This window comes from Pleuronectes platessa, chromosome 18 (assembly GCF_947347685.1).
Source record: "Pleuronectes platessa chromosome 18, fPlePla1.1, whole genome shotgun sequence".
In the NCBI taxonomy this organism is placed as follows: domain Eukaryota; kingdom Metazoa; phylum Chordata; class Actinopteri; order Pleuronectiformes; family Pleuronectidae; genus Pleuronectes; species Pleuronectes platessa.
In genome coordinates this window covers 7,220,315-7,232,171 of record NC_070643.1, presented here as the reverse complement: position 1 = coordinate 7,232,171, position 11,857 = coordinate 7,220,315, and the positions used below count along the sequence as shown (strand labels likewise).

The 11,857-nt window shown below is 40.7% G+C and overlaps 1 protein-coding gene across 1 annotated transcript; it reads right to left on the bottom strand.

Annotated features, from left to right (window-relative positions):
* Positions 1–10,352: 10,352 nt before the first annotated feature.
* LOC128461951 (macrophage mannose receptor 1) lies at positions 10,353–11,857 on the bottom strand. The gene is made up of 3 exons (XM_053447142.1): positions 11,741–11,857; positions 11,267–11,638; positions 10,353–11,152 (listed from the first exon to the last, which is right to left on the bottom strand). The coding sequence occupies exons 1-3, from the start codon at positions 11,775–11,777 to the stop codon at positions 10,782–10,784; spliced, it is 780 nt and encodes a 259-aa protein (XP_053303117.1). The 5' UTR covers positions 11,778–11,857; the 3' UTR covers positions 10,353–10,781.

Below are 11,857 nucleotides of genomic sequence, written 5' to 3'. Positions count from 1 at the left end.
CCGAGGAGGTGTGGAAGCAGAAAGAGAGAGGGATGGAGATGGAGGAGAGAGACTAAATGGATCGTTCTGCTCCAAATCCAATTCCTAATAGCTGGAGGGAGGGTGGGTGGGAGGAGGGAGAAGGAAACAGTCAAAGAAAGAGGAGAGGGAGAGTGAAGATACCACGTCTAACAATTAAGACCTGCCTTCGGGGCCTAAAGCAGAAGCTTTGTTGAGAACATATAAATTGCTCATTGAGCAGTGGCTCGCTGCAGTCTCTCTCAGATACTCCTGCCTCAAAGGAATCTGCCATAAAAGACAGCAGCAGCCACAGCAGCATCCCACAGCCCACGACACAGCAGGCCTGGAATGTGTTCATAGTAGTTGGGGATCCACCCCCCCCCCCCCCCCCTACAGCAAACACAAACCTGGATCTACTCCCAGTCACAGCAACTGGGGAACCACAACAGAGTGTCCACTGGAGATCCCTTGTGGTAACGGTACTTTGCAAGGTCACAGACTCAGCTCGGCTAACAGTTGTTTATTTTAGTTGTACAAGCCAAGTGGACGAGCCTCCTGATAGCCGATGCCTGGAAATTAGCCTGTTTGCTTTTCTCTGGCCATGGCTGTGGATGGCTGCCCCCCCCCCCCCCCCCCCACACACACACACACACACTCACAATATTTACAGTCAGAAGCTTCATACATGTGTGATAATACAGAATTATGTGATATGACAGTAAAACTGGTATTATGTGTTATATATTTACTATATATTTAGCTAAATGTAAAGGATAAACCATTGGTATTGTTGAATAAAACTTGAATTAACTGTAGAAGTGGTGAACAGCTGGATAAACAGCGGGAATACTTCAGACCAATGGATGAACAGCTGAACTAGTTAAATAAAAGTGTTGTTTGAACACTTCAAATGGTTAAACTAAATTGTTGGAGAAGCATCTTCAATAGTTAAAGAAAATTAATGAATGAATTAAATAAAAGTAATGTTTAAATGGTTCAATAAACGTAAAATGAAACACATTTAGAGTAGTTCAATTAAATTGTGGGATAAACAGTTACAATAGCTCAAAAAAAGTAATGTTTAAACAGATTAAATTGTTAAATAAAGGTTATGTTGAAACAGTTGGAATAGTTAAATAAAATTGTCAAATAAGCAGCTGAAATTGTTGAAAATGATTTGATAAATATCTGATATAGTTACATAAAACTGATAGTTTAACACTTGAGCTGGTTGACTTAAGGGGATGTGTTAGCAGTTAAACAACCTCCTCGATGCGATCCACAGCTAACTCTAGAAATATAACTGATCTGGTACCATTAGGGATCTGTTTTTCCACTCTTGAAAAAAACCCATGTAATCCTGGTTATGTCTTGGCTTTGATTCCTCTGTTCAGTTCCTGTTCAGCGAGCATCATTTAATCATTCTGCCTTTCAGTGGCGCTTTAGCTGTGACATGATTATGCTTAAGAATTCGCTGTTGGTGTAAAATGTATGAAATGTATTTTTGGTGGCGCCATTGATGACACGTGGATCAGTGGAAACATGTCAGCTTCGGCTGCCACTCAGCCTCGCGTTCTGGTTGCTGTTCATTGACAAAAATAGTACATGAAATCATTCTAAGTTAAAATCTGTTTCTACTCTGACAGCACTTACACTTCACTAGCAGGAAAGTCAGACATTTGGAAAGAATATGTCACAACTGAGACGATTCAGAGTCGGTGCAGTCCACAGACTCAGAGGACGTCTCTCTTTCCTCTGCTTTATCGGGGATGTAGGGTAGATTTGATAAAAGCAGTCAGCAAACATTAAGGCTTTTATGTGACCGGCCAACATATTCTGGTCTGGGCTGCCTGTGGAGATTTTACACTCTTACTGTATTCTTGTTTGGGCTTCTGGCCTCACACCACAGACTTTACTCCTCTTTTCCCCCCAGGAGGGTTTTCGTGCAGCGGCTCCTCCAGAACCAGAGAGATGTGGGTGTTAAAGGAGGGAGACATGATTTGAAATGAGTCACCCACTCTGCTTTTTATGATCTAAATGCTTCAATGTTTATAACGGCTACTTGCACTTGTTCTGATGAATAAGTCATTTTGCACATTTGATAACGTCTACCACTTGTATTATTCCACATCTGTGCCTATTATTTTAAAAATACTTACATATTTATTCCTAGATTTATACACAAACATCCTTATAAAGTTATACAATATAAAGTTTACTGCTTTTTAGAATACTACAGCAAAATTATACCCATTTATATACATATATAGAGCACATAGGATTTTGTAGTCAAATTAATTTTGTATGCCTGCCTATATACTTAAAACAGTCTATATATGCATAGGTGTATATGTCTATTGTAATATCTCCTCATGCATAATGCACAAATCTTATCTTATCTTATCACTCTGAATCTCAGTGATTTTGTTACATTAATAATCACAGCAAGAGGGGAACCCCACGGGCAAGGCTGCTTTTTAAAGAACCTTTCTTGCTTTTGTTTATTCTCCTTCATGTCCCGGCTACAGTGGTTAGATATGATTATGATTCAGAACACAGCTACTGACGTGCGAGCACGAGCGAAAGTGGAATTTTAAAAGATGGTGAGTGTCGACGAGTGGCTCTGAACCCTTTAAACTTTCAGCCTCTTAACAAGGTATCCAAGTAAAAGCAGCTTTTGGACGAATGGATCCGTGCAGGCGCCCGCTCTCCGGGTTGTATATTGATGGGTCGAGGGGTTGAGCTCAGAATGACGCCTTACCAGTATAATTCATCCTTTATGTTTTTTCCTTAGTGTTGCTTGTGTGCGGAATGGAAACGCACACTTGATCAAGGGACCCTCACCATAAAAGACGCGCCGTGCTGAATGGAGTCCATTAGCCACTGCGGGGAGGAGGCCACACTTGCATGCAGAGACGGAAAGATGTAAACCGAGCGAGATTGTGGCTGAAAGGTTCAAGGCGAGTGCCAAGGGAATAAATAAGAACTCGGCTGATGCGATTGTCAGTGTTCAAACAGGATGTAGTGTCAGCCAGGTAGAACAGCGTGGCAGCAGCCTCAGAGAGCATGGGGGGGGGGGGGGGGTTCTATCCAGGAGAAACTGTCTGACAAGGACAATTACAGTAGTGACAAATGTTGCAGATGGGGGTGGGGGGGCACTGTAGGTCTGTGTACAAACACTTTGTTTAAGGATATCTGTGATTCTTCGGGTAAAGCTGTGCATTTATTAGGGACTACTGTACTACTGTAGGTGGAGCACAATAATAAAACTCTGTTGACTTAGATTTAATATACACTGATTAAAAATATAATATGACAAATACATATATTCAACACCGGGTCTGGCTCAAAGGGCTTATTTCAAAGCCTCTAAATAAATCTTGTCAAAAATTCACAAAATTAGAAAAAACTAAATAGGAATGCAGAAAAATAATATGACAACCTATGAGTGTCAGCAAATCAATAATAATATGTTTAGCCCAATAAAAACAAAAAAACAACACTAATATCAATATGAATGAGATGTGGACAAGTGTGCAGATGCAATCACATGCCAGCCTGAGTGTGTGTGTTTGTGTGTGTTGTGGGGAGGTAGGGTTTTATACACATGCATCTACTCCTACAATAGAAATCGAAACAAATCTCTGATAGACAAGAACAGTTTTTTGAAGGATCTTTTGTATTCACTTCTTTGCCCCCTTTGAAAAGCCATCCCATAATGTTGCTGCTGAAATCCTATTGAAAATTCACCTCTGCTGGTGAGAAATCTAGGAGGAGGATGATCTGCAGATAAACTAGTTAAATAAAAGTAGACCTGTGAATTTGGTTTGAAGTAAATCTTTAACTGCTGCAGGAATATTCACTAATTCGAAGTGCAATCTAAAAACTGTTTGTGTTGATCTCTTGAGTTACGGCAACTTAGAGAGAACTTACCTTTAATCAACAAACAACATTGAGTTAGGGGAATTAGCTTTTCTTCTTCAATCAGAAGGTAATTGTTATCCCTAATTACCTTAACATTTTTCTTAAGTTGAATATTCATTAAGATTAAGTTGGAATTTCTAGGTGTTTTGTACTTGATTTCAATTATTATGAACACAGGTTTCTAAGTGGTCCAAAAAAAATATATTTGCTCAAATTCGATTTTCCTCAATTTGGCTACAATAGTAAGACATACACATTTTAGTTTTTAGTTTTATTTAATAGGATCTTTTAAGAGTCCTATTCTAGAAAAACCATCCATCCGTCCTCTATACCGCTTATCCTCTTGAGGGTCACGGGGGGGAAGTGGAGCCAATCCCAGCTGACATTGGGTGAGAGGCAGGATACAGATTGCAGGTTGACAGCATATCACAGGATCAACACACAGAGACAAACAACTATGTGCACCTAAATTCAATTAAGAGTCTCAAATGATCTTCAATCTGCATGTCTGGACCGGAAGAAGATGGAGAACCTTGAGAAAACCCACACAGACATGGAGAGAACAGGCAAACTCCTCACAGAAAGAGCTCCACCGAACCAGGATTTGAACTGTAAACCTTCTGGCTGTGAGGTAACAGCTAACCACTGCACCACCATGCTGCCCCTGTCAAATTTGCTAATTCTATTAACAGACTATTCCTCCTGTCTCTATCCATCTACAGACTTCATGATGCTGAATTCATTCGTGAGTTTAAATAAAATACATCACACTTTGTTTTTACAGACCTGGACGAGCTTTTTGGTCCATTTAACACAAACTTATCGAGCACTCCACTGGTTGTTAGGAGGTGTGATGTTCAATTTGGTCTTCCCTCCAGCGGTATCAGTCTGAGTGAGGCACATGACACGGGTGACTCAAGAAACCGAATCCCTTTCTTCCCCCTTCCATATTTCCTGCTTTTATTGGCTTGTCTCTGCAGCACGCCCTCTTATATTAACATCACATATTTGTTCTTTTTAAATGACACCGCTGTTAATGTCCATGTGTCTGTGTGGTATTGGATATTATGAGAGCTATGCGGGTTTTTGTAAAGTTGATTAGAAAGCGGACACGGGTCTAATTCATCACATCCAGTTAACAGATTCGTATTCCCGTCCCGGTGGCGAAACGGACAGGTCGTCATTTGCCCTGCGGCGGGCTGTCAGCGGGACCGAGGCCTGTGTGTGGCTGAACGTGTGAGTTTGTGAGCGTCCATCCCGCCATCATCATCAGTCCTTCCCACTGCAGCCATAATTACCACTGTCTGAGGGTAACCAGCAGTGGCGGATCTCATTATGCCATGATATGGGTCGCGTCTGCATATACAGGCACACATACACTGACTATTTACATATGAATGTATCTGGTTTTTGCTCACACACCCATCTGTCCACACCCGCACACACTGGGACACACACAAACACAGCATTTACATATAAAAGCGTTAATGTGCGACACCCACATTACACAGTACACACACAGCAGCCTATTCAAACATGCACCTCACACATGCATGTATGGGCTACTCATAAATTTAGACACTTCCGTCAGAAGGCCTTCGCCAGCCGACAGGGATATGAACCCAATATAGCATCCCAGAGATAAGCCAGTGACTCTGGAAGCAGAACTAATATTATTTGCACGGTGTCGAACGTTTATCTGGCGCCGCCCGCAAAGTGATGGTTCGGTGTCACTTTTGTTTAATAATGATGTGCCAATAGTAATATGCCTGCTGGCTGGAAACCTATTACAGTTCAAAAGATTATCCAAATACAATCTAATTTGGAATATTGCATTTTGACAGCCTGTGACTGGAGGAGGTGGAATGGTAATGCGATATTTTCTTTCCTTTTTTAAAAATTCCAATTAACATTTTTAATGCTCAACGAGCCAATGGTGACTGCAAATATGCCGAGGTGTTTGACTGTGCCAAATCTCCTGATGGCTTTCAGACAGCGGAGAGGGAGAGAAACAATTCAAACTTTTGATTAGGTGAGTGCCATGTTTGGGTTCTCGTGTCAGTCGACTTTAAATTGACATTGTAGGAGAAAAATAATCTTTACATTCATCCGTCTTATCGGGCGATGACAGAGATGCCTGCTGCCGTCAAAATAAGTGGATGAATCTTACCACTTTAATATCACACACGTTTATGTTAAATTAATATTATGCAAATGCTTCTCTTGAGGAGGTAAGGAAGTATAAGTAAGTAAGAATGAGAACATTAGCTTGGAGGAACAGGACATTTTTTTTACTGCAGATTATTAAACATCACATTTTTCTTAAAACACAATAATAATCTAGAAAAAACATTCCACTTTATTAAGATCTGTCTTTAGGTCCCTGCAGCCTTTCATCACCTTCCTCTTATAAATATGTAACAAAGATAGATCAACACAGTTGATAGATTTGAAATGAATTATAATTTTTTTGATATTAGAATTAAGTCATTAAATAAGAATTAAAATTCATCATCTGACATAATTATATATCACCAACATCTCATGTTTCAGGTATAGCTGGAATTATTCTGTGATTAAGTGTTTTAATAAAAAATCTGCGTATCTTCTCCATTCCTTCAATCACTGATCTCCTGCTTTTGCACGAATACCTTTTGACAAGCAGCAGGAAAAGCAGTGAGTTGTTGCTTCAATCACAGCGGCTGTATGAGCGTTTTCATATCCCAACTCCAGAAATACAAGGTTTCAGGAAGGTTTTAAGACCGTGAACGCAACTTTTTTTTAATCATCGGTACGTTTAGCTTTGAGCCGTCTCCTTGTTTTATCTGTACTGAAGAGCTGCTTTATAATAAAATGGGCCGAACAACAGGTACAGATGGTGGAACAGCATGTAAAGATGGGCAACGTGGCTCCAGTCAGCGAAGTTGTGATCGAGGGAGGAAGCTGTGGCAGCGTGGTCCTGTCAATTATAGAAATACACTCCTTTTTATTGCAAGAAAAAAATAATAAATAAGACCAAACTTGCTGGAAAAACTAGCAAGTTAATATACATAATAAAGTACATTTACTTAGTTTGTGTTCTTAAGTATATTCTTCATGTAATTGTTTAACCTTAATAGATTTATCTCCTGGTACTTTTCACTTTTATTCCACATGTATCAGCAAGTAAATATTCTTCTTTACTTCATTTTCATGTTCACATAGTTAGGGCCCGAGCACCGAACAGACAGACAGACAGTGAGGCCCTATTGAAAATGTATGTATTCTGGAGGAATTTTCAATGGGCGTGGCAAAATGGCTCAACGGTGCCCCCCCAAGACCTCTGGAACGTGTTCACATTGACCGATCTTCACAAAAATCCATACACGGGTGTATCATGACCAGACAGACAAAAAAGTCTGAGGTGCAATTTGAAAAACGCAACAGGAAGCCTGCCATTTTGCATTTAGTGGCCATTTTGGCCATATTCCCCATTTTTACTTTGAGGTACTTGTACCAGGGCTTTCATCAGATCAACTTCAAATTGAGATGAGTGTCATCACAACAAGATGGAGATACAAACTAACTCAAAGATAGATTTTTCGTCACATGGTTTGACCTTGACATTGCATCAAAGTTTGATTACACGCCATCAAAACCGTCAACAAACAACTCCACTCCTGCAGTGACAGTGTCAGTGGTCATAGATTGAAGGAATATTTATGTCTTTGCAAAGATGACGTCTCGCTCTCTCTCTCTCTTTCTCTCCCTCAGAATTGGGACATTTCTTCAAACCGTGTAAACATTAAGGTACAGCGAAGGTTCATCCTTCGCCAAAGGAGACGATGTTGTCATAACTCCACTGTGCATTGTCCTATCACAACCAAACTTCTGTCTCATGATCAGAGTCTAAGCCTGAACAGGTCAATGTGTCAATATTTCCTCAGGGTCATAGCGCCACCTTCTGATCAGTCTGAAAATGAGGTTGTTGTAACATTGTCCAATTGACACAAAATTGTTCAGGCTACATCAGAGCCCCTAATTTGCACCACATGTCTCAGATCCAGTCCTTCTAGGCCCGAGCACCAACTCAGGCCCAGCATGTTGTGTGTTTCCTGATCACAACCATAAGCAGCAGCTTCACAGCAGCAATGCCTGGAGGAATTATTCAACATCCTGAAATAAAACAAAGGAGTCAACATGATAACTCTTGGCTGCTTTGCATTGTAAATCCTCTCTGGCAGGAGCTCTTTGTATTCACTCATCTCCCTCAGGGTTGTTCAATGTCATCAAACTCTGTATTACATCTGTCCTGGGTCTATGAATGTGTTTTAGGGTGGACTTTGGAAACTTGCTGATTTCAGAATGTCTGCATTTTACAGCAGGGTCATTCAGATCCAGAGGAGTCCTGCAGCTTCACTTCAAGAACGAGGAGAGAATGAAGGTCTGTCTCTCCGCTCCGTCTCCTCTTCCCCTCGCTTTCCTCTTTTTCACCCACCTCTCAACCCTTCCACCATTTTTCTCAGCTCACCCAACCGGTTTAGGCAGATGTTGTCCACACTCAGTCTAGCTCTAGAGGTTTCTTCCAGTTAATGAGGGAGTTTTTTCTCTCCACAGTCGTCAGTGCTGCTCATAGTGGGAGCTCTTGGGTTTAGCGACAATCTTTTAAGGTCTCAGTCTTCCTTTGCAAAGTGCCAAGAGACAATATAAGTTCAATTCAATTTAATTATATTTATATATCTCAATATCAGAACATACATTATCTGGAGGCACTGTACATTGGTGAGGACATGTTTTGAATTGGCGCTACACAAATAAAAAGATATTAAATTTAATAGAATTTGAGTTGAATTAGAAATAGAATGCAAGATACAGCGTTCTGCAACATTTCAGTTCAGTTCTGAGGGACATGATTCATGGAACTTGATAAAAAAATATCAGACATATTTAGGGGACTGATATTTATGAATGTGTGGAATTTGGTGCAGTTTAGTTAAATTTATGGGGACAGATAGGCCCTGGTGGAGGTTTGAGATCTACTCAGAGTCATTGGGGGGCGGCTGTGGCTGAGGGGTTGAGTGGTCGTCCTCCAACCTGAAGGTCGGCGGTTCAATCCCCAGTCTGACCCATCTGCATGCCGAAGTGTCCTTGGGCAAGATGCTGAACCCTGAATCGCCCCCCATAGAATAACAAAGTGCTGGGATAGATGCACTGTATGAATGTGTGGAATTTGGTGCAGTTTAGTTAAATTTATGGGGACAGATAGGCCCTGGTGGAGGTTTGAGATCTACTCAGAGTCATTGGGGGGCGGCTGTGGCTGAGGGGTAGAGTCGTCGTCCTCCAACCTAAAGGTCGGCGGTTTAATCCTCAGTCTGACCCATCTGCATGCCGAAGTGTCCTTGGGCAAGATGCTGAACCCTGAATCGCCCCCCATAGAATAACAAAGTGCTGGGATAGATGCACTGTATGAATGTGTGTGTGAAAGGGTGAATGTAAAACTGTACTGTAAAGCGCTTTGAGTGGTCATCATCAGACTAGAAATGCGCTATGCAAATCCATTTACCATTGTAGTGTTCACAAGGTGGACAGAGTAGCCATCCTGTATACTTTGACCTCTGCATCTTGCAGGGCCAATATTTGTTTCCTTTTGCCTCTCTGGCTTGGCCTATGTGTATCGTGGGGCTTTGACCTGGTTGTAATGAAAATAGTGTGCATTTTTAAATTGTGCATTTGTCAAATATCGGCTTGTATCGTCTCTTTGCAATTGTCTAAAAGAGTTACCCCTTACATATTGAAAATGTTTTAGAGATAATGTTGATCCAAGAACCAAGAACCTTGGTTCTCTGAGTGAAGAGACTATCTCTCCCACTCTAAGGCCTCTCGGAGACATGTGTCATTCAAACTATCAATGGATTTCACGGCAACACAAGCGTTTTATAGGTGAACTGCAGGGTGTGGCCGGGCAAGCTGGTGTATATAAAAGAAATGTCTACACACCTTGAGAGCAGGGGGATCATTCTCCATACATGTAGAATATGTAATAGAGTGGAGAGGTTGCCTCTTCTCTCAGAGAACCAAGACAACAAAATAAATAAGTGTACTTTTTATTTGATGTCTCTGTACCTCATGTGTTTTCTAATGAACAGTGAAATATTATTGTTAAGTTGATTTTTATTTGATGATCAATACTGCCCTGGCAAATTGATTTGTCCACTATGGACCGAATGTCACGGTTTACCAAGAAGGAACATTTTATAATTAGCTGGTCATGTTTGGAGATATGAGGAATTTGGTAACATGTAGCGATTTCTGCTGGTCACTATTTCAATACATATATTTAATGAAGCTACTAATGTGTGCTGCTTCAGGTATTTTATATCAAAAAGGAAATAGAAGAACACATAACTCAATTATTTATGTTGCATATACATTTATTTATTGATGCATTTATTAATTTACAAATTTTTGTCTATCTACTTAATCTTACCAATCTATTTTCTATAAGACAGGGGTTTCCATAAACCCCAAACCAGTGAATTCTTAATGTATTTTTTGCAATTTTGCTTTTAAATCTGACAAAAAAAACTGCTGAGAGCTAAGAGCTGAAATCTCATTCACAAGGAGAATTAGTGAATGAGTCTGAAACCTGACAGAGTCAAAATCTTCCAAAGTGTCAGATTGTCTTGAAGAACCATCACAGAGCAGATTAATGAAGTGATAACATACAAGTGCATCACAAGATATTTCTAGTTTCTCTCACTGTAAAGAAACAATAGACAGAACAAACATCTTAAAAATATTCATTAATGCATTAATGATATAAGAATAACTATTTAGACAATAACTTTTTTCCAATGCCAGGATGTGTTCTCTCTCTTTCACTCAAGGAAGCACCAACCTCGCAAGCTGTAGCAGACAAATGGTTTTCTTTCTTCACAGGAAAATAACTTCCATTTTCCTCCATTCTCCAAATCTGCAACACCACATACGACTTTCATCGAGCCAAGTGGGTTGTCACCCTGATACCAGGAGCTGAATGAGTAGTTACTCCCGTCGGACCAGTAAATCTGAAGATCTCTGTACAAACCGATCCATGCCCATATTAAAGGATTCAAGTTCCGTATCTTGTTGTTGTCAGCGTCGTTCCTCACAGTGGCCAGATCTGTGTAGTGTTCTCTGCAGTGCTTCTGAGCCTCAGACCAAGTCTTTGCTTCATTCACTAGCTCAAAGTCAGAATCCTCTAATGTTCCTGAGGTGAAGTTTGAGAACAAAAGAGGGATTGTTGAGATCACAAAATGGATTTCAAAATCATATCTTAAACATTATGTTGTATCGTAACGATCAATATAAAGCACAACATTACCTCTGTAGCAGACAAATGGAATCTGATCATGGCAGAAATTATCAATCCACGCTCCTGTAGTTTTCATTGCCACACAGAACTGATTGGCATTAACATAGTTTGGGTCCTTTCCAAACCAGCTCCTATATTCAGCTCCACTCTGGTTGAATCCATCGGACCACTTCCAGTCAATATGACTGTACAGGCCAATCCAAACCGTAGAGCTGTGATCAGCGGCAGACAGTACGTTAAGTTTCCTCATTTCTTCAGTGTTTTCAACAGTGGCCAGGTCTGTGTACTTCTCTCTGCAGTAGCTCTGGGCTTCAGTCCAAGTCTTTGCATCAGACACAAAGTGGTACTGATGGAGGAGGCATGTGGAGAAGGTGAGGCACCCTGAGGATGAAACCAGTTATTTTTGTTATGTATGAGGACTCAAAATATTCTCTATATTCAGATTTCCTGTTAGACATCATACAGACAGTTAAATTCACTGACCTGAGAGACACAAGACACCAATGAAGACCCCTTCCATCCTGATGCTGCTCTGCGGACTGTCCGTGCCAGTGTTCACCTCTAACACCAAACTGAACCAGTTCTAGTTCAGCTTTAGGG

Bases quoted from the DNA above. Each gene is read 5' to 3' on its own strand.
- LOC128461951 (XM_053447142.1), bottom strand. From the start codon at position 11,777: ATGGAAGGGGTCTTCATTGGTGTCTTGTGTCTCTCAG. The intron at 11,639-11,740 runs GTCAGTGAATTT...TTTCATCCTCAG, and splicing joins TGGTGTCTTGTGTCTCTCAG to GGTGCCTCACCTTCTCCACA. The intron at 11,153-11,266 runs GTAATGTTGTGC...ACTTCACCTCAG, and splicing joins TCCATTTGTCTGCTACAGAG to GAACATTAGAGGATTCTGAC.